A 16814-nucleotide genomic window follows, 5' to 3' on the forward strand; every position below is an offset into this window, starting at 1 on the left:
GAGCATACTTCTGAGAATATTTGAAAACGTACCATGAGATTTTTTTAAAAAATTACACAACTAAATGTATTTTGAAAATCGTAGCATTTGAACAGATACAGGTGGCCGTCATATAGTTCAGCCTGCTTTGTCATCATGGATCTTGTCGTAATTGACCACAGTGGTCTTCGGGTGAAGCTTGCCTAGCAGGTGACCCGTTCGCTTTTGTGCTCTTTACGATTTGTTAATCTTACTCCCTTTGTGTCTCCAGACCTTGAAGTCGTCACCGGCATCCCAGCTGAGGTGCCGCACATCAGAGAGACCGTGATGCGGGCAGGGCGCCATCTGGGTCTCCAGCTCGCAAGCCCGTCCGGGACAGCTGCGTCGGCGCTCTGTTACATCGGCAGGACTAACCAGCTGGCCGTGGGCTTTTCCGATGGCTATCTAGCTCTGTGGAATATGAAAAGCATGAAAAGAGAGTAAGTACAACTTTTTTCTCGTTTGTTCATTGGTAGCTGCTTTCTGAATATAGCTTGTACTCAGGTATTACTATTTTAAAATTAGCGTAAAGAGAAAAAGTAGGATAGGTGACCAGTTGAGTGTGAATAATTCCTTGCTGCGTGAAATCACAGCTTGATATAAAGGAATGACTTAGCACGTGAATTTAGGTCGAGTCTTTTGGTGTACATTTAAAAGGCATTTCAGTTATTGTGTGCCATTTGCTAGTAAAACACCACTCTGTAAAGGTAAGCGATATATTCACGGGGTACGAATTCTGTCCAGAGTACTTTCCTTATAACCACACATGTAAAGCTAATGGTAGAAGTTCTTGGTTGACGGAAAAACAGAGACTTTTTTAAAATCAACGTTAAAAGATACCATGTTTTGAAATTTTTATCCTGTTTAAATTTCCCTCAATTGTATCGATACTTTTTAAATTGGTATTTTTGGCGTTCAGATTGCTGAAGGCACGTGGCTGGCTCAGGCAGTAGGGCGTGCGGCTCTTAATCTTGAGGTTGTGAGTTTGAGCCCCACGTTGGGTGTGGAGATTATGTTAAAAAAAAAATTCATAAAAAGTCCTTAAAATGCTGTGGAATTGACCCTTTATTGAGGGAAGTAGCCCTTTACTGAGGAAGATAGCAAATAGGCATTACAGACTTCTAGTCTCTATACAGAGTTAAGCGGATGCCCATTTTTCTCCCAAGTTGTTAATTTGATATTTCTTCGTTTTTTTTCAAGGCCTATTGGAATATTTTCTTGAGCAATTTATCTTGCCAAAAAGTCAACAGTAGTCACCCTTCCAAACTTTCTGTTCCGTTATTCTCGCCAAGAAATTGGTACCTACCGGGCTCGTCTTGGTAATCAGTGTATGCCCTATGCCACGTTTGAAGCGGACGAGAAAAGAGAGGAGGAAACTAACGAGGTTCTCTCATCTCAAACCAGGCCCTTTGCTCACTGTTGCGTTCTTTGATAATATCAGAGAATGACAAGCCCTTGAAGTAACTTCCGTCCTTGCACCTCCTCAGAGCCCTTTCTTTTGGTTTGGGTTTTGCAAGGTACCCATGATGAGGTGGTGGTGCTGTTGCCTGGTGGCCCCCTCGGGAAGGCCACCTTGGCTCTCTGCACGGAGAACCTTTTCCCAGCTCTTGTCTTTTAATTGCTCCCGAGAGCCTGGAGACCGGCCTCTCCGGCTCTTCCCCAGCACCAGCCGGCCTCTCGGGGCTGATTTCTAGGTGCTTTACGGGAGCCCCTTGGGCTCTTGCCGCTCCGGTGTCGCGATGGGGAAACTGGCCCGGGGCGAGCAGCCGAGGTGACGCGCTGTGTCGGGGTTTCAGCGCCCATGGCTGCCTCCCCGGGGAGCAGCACACGGTGGCACTCGCGGGGCTGGAAGGCGCCCTTGTAGTGGTTTTAGCCCTTCCAGCGCCGCGCCCACGGTCGGCCGTGACCTGGTACGCCCTGTGTATCTTTGAAGATGAGACAGTTGCGTGAACGGCAGTTGCTCTAACCCGAGATTGTCCCAAGACCCCTGATTCTTTCTTCAGGAAACCACCAGTTAACAGTATGACGCAGATCACTTTTTGTGCCTGTTGTAGGTACTACACTCAGTTGGAAGGTGGACGAGTTCCCGTGTACGCGCTTACTTTTCAAGAGCCGGAGAACGACCCTCGTAATTGCTGTTACCTGTGGGCTGTTCAGTCTACACAGGACAGGTAAGCGTGAGATGTGTTTTTAAAAACATTTGCCAGCGATGCGGCAGCAGTTAATTTCTATTGGAAAGTTTCATAGTACGTTGTCTCCGTTCGGTGCAAACGACATAGTTCAGTGGATTAGCAAGTGGTGGTTGAAATGATCTTGAAGGTGAAGGGATTGTTTCCACGTGGTTGAGTGAGTTCTGAGCTGGCGGTAAGGACACTGTGCTCGTCTCTCTGCCTGCCGTACCCGGGAGTGAGCCAGTGCGCTGAGTAGGCGACGGCCTCGCTGCCTTACACCGGGGTCTGCGGCCTCCCGTGTTCTCGCGTCCCACCATCTTTCTCTGTTGTGTGTGCCTCTCATTTTTATCGACCCCGACTCTGTTCTCTGGTCCTCCTGTTTGCCTGGCCCAGTGTACTCCTAGCATTCATTTGGTTAGTTTTCACTCTATCACACGGTCTAACTTTGTCCCAAGTATAGCTCGCGAGAAACCTTGCAGCTGAATTCCATCCGTTTAGCTTGCTCATTTCCAGGGTTAGAGTGGCAGAAGTATTGATTTCCTCATCTTTTTCCTTGATGTTTCATTCCTTCTTGATCGCTGAAACAGTCAAGCTTGTGGGATAAAGCCCATGACGGTGGTGACCCGTTGTTCCCGGTACTTTCTCCCAAGTCCATCCCACCTTGGGCTCTAGGTACCTGAATTGGGGTCTCTTGGGGTTTTTGTATTAGACATTCCCACTTCGTGGTTTTGTCTTACCTTCTTACTCTGTGGTGAGTGATGGAAACGAAGAATTGATTTGCCACTTTTGTAATTTGTCCATCCTGAAAAAATAGTGAAATGGAAATACAGAGACCGCTATTGGGCTCTCCCTCATGGGGTCCGGTCCATGTTTCCATCCATCTGAGTGCAGTGGGGCGGCAGCAGTTTGATGGGTTCACAGTCTTCTGGACTGTTCAAGCAGGGCTCTGGGGGATGGGGAATGCAAGGGGACTTTCATCTAAACGATTGTTGTATTTATTTTTCCTCCTAGGATTGCCTCTTAGGATGAGTTTGGTTATTATTCTTTTTTTTTTTTTTTTTTCAACGTTTATTTATTTTTGGGACAGAGAGAGACAGAGCATGAACGGGGGAGGGGCAGAGAGAGAGGGAGACACAGAATCGGAAACAGGCTCCAGGCTCTGAGCCATCAGCCCAGAGCCTGACGCGGGGCTCGAACTCACGGACTGCGAGATCGTGACCTGGCTGAAGTCGGACGCTTAACTGACTGCGCCACCCAGGCGCCCCAATTCTTTAAAAAATTTTTTAACATTCATTTTTGGGAGAGAAAGAGAGAGCATGAGTGAGTGGGGAGGGGCCGAAAGAGAGGGAGACACAGAATCCGAAGCAGGCTCCAGGCTCTGAGCTGTCAGCACAGAGCCCGACGCGGGGCTCGAATTCACAGACCAAGAGATCATGATCCAAGCTGAAGTTGGATGCTTAACCAACTGAGCCACCCAGGCACCCTGGCTTATTATTCTTTATGTGTTTTTTTTTATTTTGCTTTTTCTCAATTTTCCACACTAAGGTCTAGAGTGTTTTCCTCTTATTTTGGAACTTGGTGAATAAGTCTGCGTTCTTTTTTACCATACCACTCTTGATTCTTGTAGTATTATCAGTAGGTGATGCCCACTCTGTTCTTATAATCAGGAAGCTGTGTGAATATTCTCTGCTCCTGATTTTCTTGTGTAAAATCCTCATGAACTGTATGCACTTCCCTGAGTCCTGTTTTGACGTAGTTTTCAGACCCCTATAGTTGACTCTTCGACTCACCCCCACCCTGCCCCCACCGTCAAAAATCCACCTATAACTTTTGACTCCCCCAGAACTACACTACTAATAGCTTACTGTTGACCAGAAGCCTTACTGATAATATCAACAGTCAATTAGCACATATTTTGTGTGTTATATGTGTACATACAGACTGTACCAATGTCTAATTTTTTTTTTTTTTTTTTTTTTAAATTTTTTTTTTTTCAACGTTTATTTATTTTTGGGACAGAGAGAGACAGAGCATGAACGGGGGAGGGGCAGAGAGAGAGGGAGACACAGAATCGGAAACAGGCTCCAGGCTCTGAGCCGTCAGCCCAGAGCCCGACGCGGGGCTCGAACTCACGGACCGCGAGATCGTGACCTGGCTGAAGTCGGACGCTTAACCGACTGCGCCACCCAGGCGCCCCTAATTTTTGGCTTAATTTTTCCAGTATACCTATGCTGTGTGGTTCATCTACGTTTTTTTCAAATTGTCACAGATCTCCAAAAAATCTCCCTTTGTATTTATTGAAAACAATCTGTGTGCAATCTGCACAGTTCAAACCCATGTTGTTGGAGGGTCAACTGCATTTGCACTTGAAGCACAAATGAATCACAGTTTAAAATGTGGGCAGAATATACTGTTTTCTGTTTCTCTTAGAGTGATGCCCTGCATTTACTTACCTTGATTACCTACAACACACTGAGTAACACATGGGAATAACTCTCTAGTGACTTTTAAACCACTGTCTAGTAGTCTATTCCTTTAATAGGACAAGGTTAATTTATTTGGTAATTTGGATTATTTGTTCCTACGTGATTTACTTTGCATTTGTCAGTATTACTGATGTGAGATATTTTTGAGAATGGTATTTTTGTGGTCTTCTGGTCTTTGACTTAATCGGTCGTGGGCCTCTTTGAGAATCTGGTGAAGGCTGTGATATATATTCGTATGTGTGTGTGATATGACTTAAAGCAGGATTCCTGACCTGAGGTCTGTGGGGAGACAAAGAGCAGTCTGTGAGCTCCCGTTGTAAACAGGATTATTTACATTTGTTTATGCGTGTCTGAGTATCACATACGCTCTGTGTAGAGGTGTTGTTTGTACGTGTGTGATTTGTGTACGTATACGTGTATCATTTATGTGTGTGTACATGTGTGTCTTTTTTATGTATTGTTCACATCACATATAAACAGATGGAAATAATCTTGTTTACAACTCATGGGAGCTCACAGACTGCTCGTCGTCTCCCCGCAGACCTCAGGTCAGGAATCCTGCTTTAAGCCATTCTTAGGCTACTCTCTCACTTTACGAAGGTGTGTGATTAATTTAACAAAGGCTCTTCTTCCATCCCCTGGTCATGGACTTTACCAGCATCTTACTGGTATTGTAAGCAGGTGAAAATAATACAAATTTAGATTGAAAGTCTAAATCGGAAGGACAGATGGTATGGTCCTTCCTTTTTGTCCCCAGAGTGAGTACTTAAACAGGGTAAAAAAGGGAAGAGAAGCATCACTGTGGAGTGACTGTGCCACCATGGGATGACACAGGCGTAGGTCTTAGCTGTTGCCACAGAGCTCATCGATTATGATAAAAGCCACGTTAATTTTGTAATATGGAAAATTGAGTGGAAAAACTGTCTGGTGTCCCTTTAATGGTGGTTGTATCCAGTTTATCCTGTTTAGTATTTGGTCTTTTCGAGGTTATTTGTCTTTGTTTCACGTCCGCGTGTTTATTCATTCAACATAATTATCGAGCATTTACTGTGTGCTGGTGACAGTTGGAGATATGTAGCGATGCATAACCAATAAATCTCTGTTCTTCTAGATGTTATATTTCAGTGAGTATATTTCGTAAGTATATGAGTGCGCATATTTAACATAATTTCAGGTAGTGATGTTAAATACAGAAAAGTAAAGCTGGGAGAGGAGATACAGAATGTGTGTGATGTAGGGAACTGCTATTTCAGATTGTGTAGTTAGGGAGATGTGGACGAAGTCGGTTGGGACAGGGAGGGAGGAGAGCCATGGGAAGATCTGGGGGAAAGATTGCAAAGGCCTTAGAAAAACGTCACAAGGAAAAGCAACAAGAGCAGGAAAGGGTAGAACGCAGAGTCGTCACGGGCGAGGTCAGAAAAGTAGAACTGGTCTCTAAAGGGCCATGGAGGTCAGGATAATGTGACTATTTGAGTTTGGTCTGGCTGTACCAGACCAATGAAATCTCTTTCTGGTGGTAGGGTCTATCTAAGCATTAGTAGTTTTTCAAAACTCCTCTGGTGATTCTAATAATAAGCAACCAAGGTAGAGAACCCCTAGCCCAGAGTGAGACTAGCTAGAGAAAAGAAGAAGCTGGGAAGCCTTCTGCCCTCAGAGATGATTGAAGGTTGGGAAGCAGGGGGCAGAACCGCCGGCAGAGGACTACGGGTAGTGTAGTGTGGGGACCATTAAGACAGTGTGGTATCCTTGGAAGCCAGGTAAAGCAGGCGTTCTAAGAAAGACGGGCCCGAGAGAAGAAGAATTCAAATTCAGACAGTATGGAAGTCTGTGCTCTTAACATTTACCGCATGCTGTACTTGAGCAGTGCACAGCTGGTTCGGCATCTGCTTTATGTCCGTACCGTGTAGCCCTCCTGCTGTGGTACAGGGCAACCCCGTCATTTCAGCCAGAAGCCTCCCAGGATGGAGGGAGAGACCAGGAAGGAGGAGCAGAGAACGTGCTGTCCCGTGCCGAGGGCTTTCTGTGGTTGCCGTGGGATAGTTCTGTTTACATCTGTTGCCTGGAACTTGGGCCTCCTGCACCCAGCCGCAAAGGAGGCTGGGAAATGTGGCATATTTTAGGCAGCCATGTGCCTAACGAACACTTCCCTATGAAAGAAGGGCAGAGGGAATGTTGACCCAACAGCTGTAGTCTCCGCCACGTAAGGGGTCACCTAAAGTTTGCAAATCACATCAGCTTGAGCTAATTAGAATTAGTTAAAAATAAAAATCAGGGGTGCCTGGGTCGTTCAGTCAGTTAAGCGTCCCACTTGGGCTCAGGTCATGATCTCGCGGTTCGTGAGTTCAAGCCCCACGTCGGGCTCTGTGCTGACAGCCCGGAGCCCGGAGCCTGCTTCGGATTCTGTGTCTCCCTCTCTTTGCTCTGCTCTCCGCCACTCGCTCTATCCTCCTTTGCTCACGCTCTGTCTCTCTCAAAAGTAAATAAAAGATTAAAAAAATTTTTTTCTAATAAAAATAAAAATCAGTTATTGTTTCAGAGTACTGCATTTTGTGAAAACGACCAAGTAAAAGTAAGTTCTTCACAATGATCTTAGTTTTGTCACGTGCAGCGTTGCATACTGGACAGTAAGAGATGCTTAATGTATGAATGTGATATTTAGCGTTTCTTCTCAGTTAATCTCTGTTTCTTTCAGTGAAGGGGACGTTTTGAGTTTACACCTGCTTCAGCTGGCCTTTGGTGATAGAAAGTGTTTGGCATCGGGACAAATCTTGTATGAGGTAAATGGTACTGGGGATGCGGGTTCGTTATTACCATTTTGTCACTGTTTTGCCTTTTTTAGTCTTTGTCTGAAGATATTAACATATTGAAAAGTTTTTCTTCTATTCAAGTGAATAATGTATTCATAATATAACAGAAAGAGTGTTAGAGTAGAGATCACAAGACTAGCTGTTTTACCCGGGTAGCACTCTTAACTTCCCCAGGTATCGTTGTCCTCTAAAATGAGATTAGACAAGACTCATCTTGTGACCTAATTGGTACCAGAGAAAAACAGCTCCACCTTGTTGCACTAATACCAAGGCAGTAAGCCATGAGGTGACTTTATAAACGGTCTCAGGGTGCCGGCCTGGCTCAATTAGTAGAGCACGCGACTCTTGATCTCGGGGTTGTGAGTTCAGGCCCCACGTTGGGTGTAGAGATTACCTAAAAATAAAATCTTAAAAAAATAAATTAAAAAATTTTTAAATGTTTATTTTGGAGAGGGAGCGCAAGCGAGGAGGGGTCGGGGGTGGAGAGAGAGGGGGACAGAGGATCCAAAGTGGGCTCTGCGCTGGCAGCAGCCAGCCCGATGCAGGGCTCGAACTCACAGACCGTGAGATCGTGACCTGAAGTTGGACGCTCAACTGACTCGGCCACCCGGGCGCCCCAAAATTAAAAACAAATTTTTTTTAAACGGTCTTGCCACTTAACAATTGTAAACGCGGGTAAACGCATTGGACTTTCAGATGACTGTTTTTCCAGCTGAGTTGTAGAGGAAGAAGTGCCGTGCTGCTGATGGCAGTGTGGTCAACCCTCACGTTCCTTTCTGTGGAACAGGCTTTCTTAACCTCGTGTTTGAGGATACGTGGACGGGCTTTAAAGAATCCACGAAGTCTCTGAATTCTGTGTGACATTTTTGTCATCAGTGGATGTTTCTGGGGAGAAAGTCTCATAGCTTTTGTTAGATTCTTACAGAGATTGATGGGCAAAAACAAAGTGAAGAGCTGCTGCTCTAGAGCGAGAATTGCACTGAGAACACAGGAACAGGTTTGCCGGCCTGGAGCGTGTCTGTGTGTAATTTTGATGGTCAGTCCAGTTTATGCTGCAGCCCAAAGTACAGGGTTCCCACGTCTGATAACGGCTTTGGATTTGTTGGTGACTATTTTCGAGACACTAAATTTAGCCTCGTGTGTTGTGTGCTATGTAAAATTTCAGAGCCCTTTTCAGTGATTTGTTCTCTTTATTCTTTAACTTTTTGTGTTTCCTTTGTATTGTGTGAAAAATGTTTAAATCTGGAGAACGCTTATTTTTTATTTTTTAAAGTTTATTCTGAGAAAGAGTGGGAGGGGCAGAGAGAGAGGGAGAAAGAGAGAATCCCAAGCAGACTCCGTACTGTCAGCACAGAGCCTGATGTGGGGCTTGAACTCACAGACCGTGAGATCATGACCTGAGTCAAACCAAGAGTCGGCTGCTTAACTGACCGAACCACCCAGGCGTCCCAGATTTGGAGAATTCTTAACTTTTGAATGACTTTTTGCCTAGAATTCTATTAAGATTTGCGTGTGTTTTATCTTTCAGGGGCTAGAGTACTGTGAAGAGAGATACACACTGGACCTCACGGGTGGCATGTTTCCTTTGAGGGGACAGACTAGTAATACCAAGCTGTTGGGCTGCCAGAGTATAGAGAAATTTCGATATCATGGCGACAGAGAGGAAGGTATGAGTGAAGGTCAGTTAAAAAGTGCTCTTAATATATATCAAGTGCAATGCCTGATTTTAAGATTTATCTTGACGTAAGATTTATGACAGTTACTGCTTTTTAGAGTTCATACTCCTGGCAGTTAACAAATTGAGATACTAATTATGGAAATTTACTTAGGTCTGTCTGAGCTCCTAGGTATTTCTTACTCTCCACATTGCCGTACGGAACTCAAGAATGGAGTAGATTCGGAGACCCTTGATGAAGGGGCCTTGTATTTTCGTCCACCTCTCTCTAAACGGACAAAAATGGCCTCTGGTTTTGACCAGAATGAAGAGGCTGTGAATAATGCTTCCCTCTGTGTATTTTTGAGACCTGCCTTGGATGCCTTTAATTTTTCTGTTTCCTTTCGTGTCCTCCCTTCTTCCTGGTAAACAAGCCTTGCTTAGTCACGGTTGCAGAGAGTTTAGAATCCAGCGCGGATTCGGATCCCAGCGGTGTCACTAGTTGTGACCTTTGACAAATTATGTAACATTTCTGAGCCTCCCTCTCCCCATCCGTGAGTGGAATAATACAGTTGTACGTTCTGCAGCAGGCAGTCGGGAGGATTGAGTGGGACCGTGGGAGGGGTCCGTGCAGTCCCGGGAATTGCACTAGGGCCTTATTTGTGTCGGCGGTCTTACTGGGGTTCATCCTCAGGGGCACTTCATCCGTCCTGAGCGTGTCTTCTGTTCTTGTCCCACGTCTGTAGGTGGTCCAGTCATCACATCGAGCTCCAAATGCCCCAGGCAGAGCTCTCCACCTCTTCTCACTGTCCCCGCCCCTCTTCCGCTTTGTTTCCTGTTTGTTGGGTCTCAGACGTTTGCTTCTTTCTCTCCTGTTGTTTTCTCTCACTTTGTTTCTGACTTTCCATCCCACAGCCACCATCCAAGTCCTTGTCTTTCCTCCCTTTACCGTAAGGCTGGCTCAGTCCTTCTCAGCTAGAATTCCTCTGAGGAATTAAGCCCAGCGCCTAGGCCGCCCGTCGTGGCTGTTGAGATTCTCTGGTATTAACTGTGTTCCGTTGTTGGGACAATACTCATCCAAGTCATTTTCTGCTTTCTACCTCCACTGCATCAAAGTTGCCAAAGCGTTAAGTGAGAGTAAGCCAGGATAGAACTTTTCTGATGCGTACTTTTTAATAAGATCTTCTTGAAATAGGAAAACAGTTAAGATACAAGTGAATGTCACTCTCCTTACAGAATGAACGATAGAAGTGTGCTCTGATAGATCAAATAGCAGTTGAGACTCCTTAATTTGTGAGAAAACGTTGCTGAAATTTTATTCGGGGTAATTTTACTTTGCAATGATTTGTTCCATTTTTTAAAACTACGTGCTTTTCTTTCAGCGCTGTCTCCTGACACCAGTGTTTCAGTCTTTACCTGGCAGGTGAATGTATATGGACAAGGGAAGCCTTCTGTGTACCTGGGGCTTTTTGACATAAATCGTTGGTATCATGCGCAAATGCCAGACTCGCTAAGGTATGATTTCTCTCTCTTTTTCTCTTTCTCGTATTTGTATGTGTAGCCGCTCGGTGACTTCATGATTTTGTAAAATTTTCTTGTAGATCAGGAGAGTATCTGCATAGTTGCTCCTATTTTGCATTGTGGTCACTGGATTCTGTCGTGAGTAAGGCTTCCCCACACTACATCTTGGATGTGCTGGTGCACGAGAGAAGCTTGAGTCGAGGAGTGCCTCCCTCGTTCCCACCTCCTGAGCAGTTTTTTAGCCCAAGTACTTACAATTTTGGTATGTGTTTCCTTAACATGACCTTTCAAGAAAAATCACACGTGTCTGTGTGTTGGTGCGAAATACGTATATGTATAGTATGCGTGTGCATATACATACGGTACATATACAGCGTGTGGTATGCACTGCAGGTAATTACCTGCTCATGTCTCATTACCGATAGTTAATATATGGGCAGCTGAGGAAATTCATTTGATACGTACATGAGAAATGTAATACTTAGATGTTATGTAAAGAAAGTATCACTATTTTGAATTTGTTAGAAAAGATAAATATTACTTACGGTGCAGCTTGGTATCTTGCCAGGATAGGAGAATTATTTTATTTATGTATTTTTTAACGTTTATTTATTTTGTGAGAGTATGCATATGCAGTCAGGGGAGGGGCAGAGAGAGGGAGAGAGAGAATACCAGACAGGCTCCGTGCTGCTAAGAGCCCAACGTGGCCCACGGACCGCGAGATCATGACCGGAGCCGAAATCAAGAGTCAGACACTTAACCGACTGAGCCACCCGGGCGCCCCGTTTTTAAATTTATTATATGCAATGATCTTGATAACCTTGCCTACCAGCCTCTTGTTAGGATAAGTTTTGTTGTATTAGTGCCCTCTAAAAATCTAATATGTGAGCGGATATTTTTTCATCTTTTTCTTTTTAGATGCCACTTGTTTATTAAACTCAGGAATTGTTCGTATAACTTGTAACGGCTTTCACAAGGAGGTAGGTGGCAACTGACGCTGTGGACAGAGTGTCTTATCGGGCTAAAGTCAGGTCGTGGATGCGAGCTGCATTTAGCGTTAATTGTACAGACTGTTGTTTCAGCTCAAGTGGAAGGTCCCGCTAGGTTTGTGACGTCGGCAGCTAGTGCCGTTAGTTACCGACAGCCTGTTCTGGCAATCCGCCAGAAGAGGCGTTGGGTTGTTTTTAGCAGCTTTGTGTGGACGTCGGCTACTTGAACCTTAAGGAGAATAGTGAAGTAGGTCGGTGCCTTAACCACATCCCTTTTTGTCCGTCCTCTTAATTCTCCTCTTTCTCCTCAGGAAGCTTATGAATAAATGAAGTAACGCAAAGAAGGTACCTAGGACAGTGCCTGGCAGAGTGGGCGATGACTGATGTTGAAAAATACTTTTCTGGGGAAACACAAAATGGCAGATTTTTAAATGGATGATCAGCTAGATGTGCATGAATGCCGTATTCATACTTGATATTAGATCCTTTCCCATCAGATCGGGAGGAACCAACTGCCGGGGGCAGTGAGCGGGCCTGGGCGGGGGGGTGTGCATTTAGATCTGTCACCAAGTCTGTCAGCTTTAGGGAAGGAGTAGGGTTATCTTTCATAAAAAGAAAAAGCGACCTACAATCTCCTCATCAGTAATATTTATAACTAATAAGCATTGGTTTAGCTCAAGAACCTTATAAACCCTGTTCCTTGCCAGAAGTGTAAAAGTGGAGTCTTTTGCAATTTCCATTCAGCGTCTTTTAGTTTTATTCAGAATATTAAGTGTAAAGTAAGGTGATTAGCTTATTAATTCTTCTTAAATTTGATTAAGTTGTGTATTTTTTGATGTTTATTAATCGATCTTTACAGACTTTGACTTTTTTAAAGAAATCAGGGCCATCTCTCAGTGAATTCATACCTGATGGTTATAATCGATGTCTTATGGCTGGCCTTCTGTCACCGAGACTTGTTGATATTCAGCCTTCCAACTTAACTCAGGTGAGGTGATTTCTAACTCTTGTTTATTTTGGGTCATAGATTATTAGCTTCTATTGTAATAAAAGTCTACTAGATCATTTCTGCGAAGGTAGGTTAGGTGATGTAACGCTCACTCTGCGTGATCCGTAGCTGTGGTCTTGGGTGTGGCTTACGTCACATACTCCCAGGACTCATTAGCCGTAACTCGGCCCCGGGTTCACTTAGCTGTATGGGAGGATATGGGACAGGAGGCACCCCATGGCGGCCTCAGGCTTGTCCTGAGTGGAAGCTGTTAAAACAGACTGGGGGCCATTTTCTGGCCCCTGTGAGAACAGCACTGGTGCAAGAGCGTGAGACCAGGCGAGTCAGGGATTGAAACTGCCTTTCCGTGCCAAATGCTTCAGCTTGGTGATAGCAGAGAGCTAACTGTTCGTCATCCTCAAGGACTTGGGTGCTCTAAGTGCTCCATTTAACCCTTTTACTTTAGGAAACTTCATACTGATTATTGTTTTTCTAATTGCATACTGTCAAATTAAGGCAATATCTTAAAACTTTGACATGAGAGGGGGTGCCTGGGGGGTTCAGTCGGTTAAGCGTCCGACATCGGCTCAGGTCATGATCTCACAGTCTGTGAGTTCGAGCCCCGTGTCATGCTCTGTGCTGACAGCTCGGAGCCTGGAGCCTGCTTCAGATTCTGTGTGTGTGTGTCTCTCTCTCTGCCCCTCCCCCACTTGTGCTCCTGTCTTTCTCTCAAAAGTAAACATTAAAAAAAAATTAAAAAAAAAAAAAAACTTTGACATGAGAAAAAATTACCTATAATTCAGCCATGTGGACAAAACAGCATTTAGTGTTTTCTATGATTATTTTAAACCTGGTATTCCAACTCATTTGGGTATTTTCTCCCCAATTATATAAATAATACGTGAATAATTTGAATTTAGCAAATTGGCTAAAGTGTATAGAGGCACATAAATAGTGACATTTTGTGGACCATTCCTAGAACAGGCCAGATGACACTGTATTCTTTAGTGATGCATACGCAGAGGTAAAACAAAAAGAAAAGCAAGAAAATGATTCCTTCGGAAGGCAGGGGAGCAGTAGTGGTCACCGTGGGAGATGGTAGGGGGAGGTGGGACTTGCTTCTGATCAGGGAGGAGGAGAGGGCGGTTTCCAGGGGGCTGGCAGTCGCCTCCGTCTAGACCCGGGTCATGGTCTGGGTCATCATCTGTTTGTTTGTGTATATGGTTATGAGGACTTTTTAACTTGTAGCCTTTTTTTCGTATACCTCTTTACATATCCTTTAGTATACATGCAGTACACGAATTGCGTGATGTGTATGCCATTTCATATTATTGGCTGATCATTAGTTACATATTTATAGGTTTTACCATTTTTTACTGGGCTGTCTATAGAAATTCTTTATGAAATACACATTTACCCTTTTTGTCAGAAATTTTACAGGTATTTCCCCTGCTGTTTTCTTCTCGATTGTCTTACAGTGTCTTTTGCTACATACAAATTAATATTTTTGTGGTCAAATGTATTTTATAGCTCTGGCTTAAAAAAAAATCTTCCTAACACTTAAAACGTCTCTTTAACATTTAAAGCTTTAATTCATCTTTGTGTATCAAATCACAAAGATAGGATTTTTTTCTTTTTTCCCAGATGATGTTTAGTCTAGCTGTCCTATACCACTTATGAAACAGAACACAGAATGTCCTTTTCCCATGCTACTGAAATACCACATTTATTTGATTTCCTATGTCTGCATGTACTGGGTTTTGTTTCTGGGTTTTAATTTTGTCCTATTCATTTCATTTATTTCTATGCCATTTTAATATACTGCTTTAATATTTGCTAATGCAGCCCTCTTTTTTCTGTAATTTTTGGTCAGTTCATAGGCAGTTTTTTGTATTAGTTACAAGATGATTTTATCCAGTACCTCCATTGGAATTCTTTTTGGAAATTTATTATATTCGCATACTAAATTTAGAGAGAATTGACATCTTTATCAGATCCAAGTCTAAATGGTGCATCTTCCCATTTATCCACGGTTGGTTTTACATCTGTGAGCAAGAGTTTATGGTTATTTTCCTACGGACTTCTTTCTGTTTTCATCCGTAAGTGTTCTCTAGTTTTGCTCATTGTGAGTAGAACCTTTTTCCTATATTCATTTCCAAATGGTTGTTGCTAGCACATAAAAATGCAATTGACTTTTGTGTCTTCACTTAATAACTACTTAACTGAATTAGAATCTCTTAGATTTTCAGGGTACGCAGTCGGCAGCAAATCTAGACTCCATTTCGTTTCCCACTCTTGTTTATTTTCTCATACTTGGTAGAACCTCCACAGACTGGAAAAGTAATGGTACCAGCAGACATTCTTGTTTTGTCCCTGATTGTAATGTAAATGCTTTAGTGAGTCTCCTTTTAGAATTGTGCTTTTCTTCATTTGGGGGAACCTTTATCATATCGTAGCCCCCTGTATTCCTGTGTGACTCATCTGTTTATTCATGCAATTCGTTGTTAAAAGAATGGATGAATGAAATTCATCGAGTTCTTTGATATTAAACGTGACTTACGATATTTTAAGTAACACATTTATTAAGACATAACTCCTATACTTTACATCACCTGTTTAAAGTGGCTAATTTAGTGGTTTTGAATAAATTCCTGGAATTGTGCGCCCGGCCCCACATTCGGTTTTAGAACATTTTTCTCGCCTCCACAAAAACCCCCATACTGTTTCCTTGCCCTCCGTCCCCCAGCCTTTGATAACCGTTGATCCGCTTTCTGTCTTTGCAGACTTACTTATTCTAGAAACTTCACATTTGTATGAATTTCAGGTTCACTGTGTGGTAGCAGACACCAGTACTTCGTCCTGTTTGATGTCTGTACAGGATTGTGCCACGTTTTGTCCATCCGTTCTTTAGTCGGTGGGCATTTGGCTTGTTTCAGTGTGGGACTATGACAAGTAACGTGTCGTGTACACTTTTGGTGTGGGCGTGTGTCTTCATTTCTCTTGGGTGTGCAATTGCCGGGTCGCGAGGTGACTCCGTATTTACGACTGTTTCCCCAAGTGGCTTTTACCGTGTTACATCCCCGCCACCGGTGTGCGAGGATGGTAGTTAGTTCACGTCACCAGCTGTGTGTTCTTGTCTGGCTTTTTGTTGAGAGCCACCTAGTGAGTTAGGAGTTTTTAAGCCTTTATCCGTTTGTATTATTGAACTTGCTATCTCTGAGTCTGCGGTCAGTGGTCCTTTATCTTCATTTCTTACTTCTTTTTCTTCTTTTAACGTGTGTGGTTTAGGAAGAACAGTTAGAAGCTATACTGTCAGCAGCAATCCATACGAGTTCGCTGGGACTTTTGACTGGATGTATCAAAAAGTGGATAGCAGAAGGTAAGATTTCAGTTTTTAACAAATAGAAAATTACTTTTGTATTTTAAAATTTTTAAATTATTCAGTTTGGGGAGGGGTGAAGCTTTATTTTGAGATAATTGCACATTGACATTGTAGCTTTAAGACATTATGTAGAGGTCCCGTGTACCCTTTCAGCACCACCTTCCCCCGGCAGGGTCTGGGAGACCTCTGGTACGGCACCTCAGTCAGGACCCCCACGTTGCCCTTTTCATAGCCTCGCCTGCCTCCCCCGATCCCCACCCCTAACCCCTGGCAGCCACCAATCTGTTCTCTACTTCCATAATTTTGTCATTTCAAAAATGTTCATGGGGCGCCTGGGTGGCTCAGTCGGTGAAGTGTCTGACTTTGGCTCAGGTTATGATCTCACGGTTTGTGAGTTCGAGCCCCGCATCGGGCTCTGTGCGGACAGCTCGGAGCCTGGAGCCTGCTTCGGATTATTTGTCTCCCTCTTCTGTCTCCCCACTCGCGTACTCTCTCTCTCAAAAATAAACATTTTAAAAAAAGTTCATAAATGTAATTATATAGTACATAATCTTTGGGATTGACTCTTTCACTCAGCAAAATTCTCTGGAAATTTCTTCCCAGTTGCGTGTATCCCCCTTTTTACAAGCATATACTCCACATACACATTATTTTTGTTCTGAGTCATTTGAGAATAAGTTGAGGACACCATGTTTCTTTACTTGTGAGTAACATTTCAGTATTATTTCCAGAAACAAGAACTTTGATTACCAAACCACTTTGTACTTCTAAAAATCAGGAACACCTTGATACACGTGC

The 16814-nt window shown here is 43.7% G+C and overlaps 1 protein-coding gene and 1 long non-coding RNA gene across 9 annotated transcripts in view; one reads left to right on the forward strand and one right to left on the reverse strand.

Moving 5' to 3' along the window:
- The window catches only part of AHCTF1 (AT-hook containing transcription factor 1), an 82129-nt gene that overhangs the window by 24662 nt on the left and 40653 nt on the right, over positions 1-16814 (forward strand). For 6 of the 8 annotated variants that reach the window (XM_023247873.2, XM_023247872.2, XM_023247877.2 and 3 more), the window contains 9 exons: positions 251-458; positions 2073-2189; positions 7368-7452; positions 9011-9161; positions 10519-10651; positions 10738-10919; positions 11576-11637; positions 12506-12634; positions 15923-16013. In XM_023247873.2, the coding sequence (XP_023103641.2) occupies positions 251-458; positions 2073-2189; positions 7368-7452; positions 9011-9161; positions 10519-10651; positions 10738-10919; positions 11576-11637; positions 12506-12634; positions 15923-16013 (1158 nt within the window). The remainder of the gene's footprint in view (positions 1-250; positions 459-2072; positions 2190-7367; positions 7453-9010; positions 9162-10518; positions 10652-10737; positions 10920-11575; positions 11638-12505; positions 12635-15922; positions 16014-16814) is intronic. The other 2 variants (XM_023247876.2, XM_023247875.2) reach the window with 2 other exon arrangements.
- On the reverse strand, positions 68-6714 carry LOC123382883. The gene is made up of 2 exons (XR_006592004.1): positions 6520-6714; positions 68-429 (listed from the first exon to the last, which is right to left on the reverse strand). It is a non-coding gene; the product is annotated as an uncharacterized LOC123382883 (long non-coding RNA).

This window comes from Felis catus, chromosome F1 (genome assembly GCF_018350175.1).
Source record: "Felis catus isolate Fca126 chromosome F1, F.catus_Fca126_mat1.0, whole genome shotgun sequence".
Lineage (NCBI taxonomy): Eukaryota > Metazoa > Chordata > Mammalia > Carnivora > Felidae > Felis > Felis catus.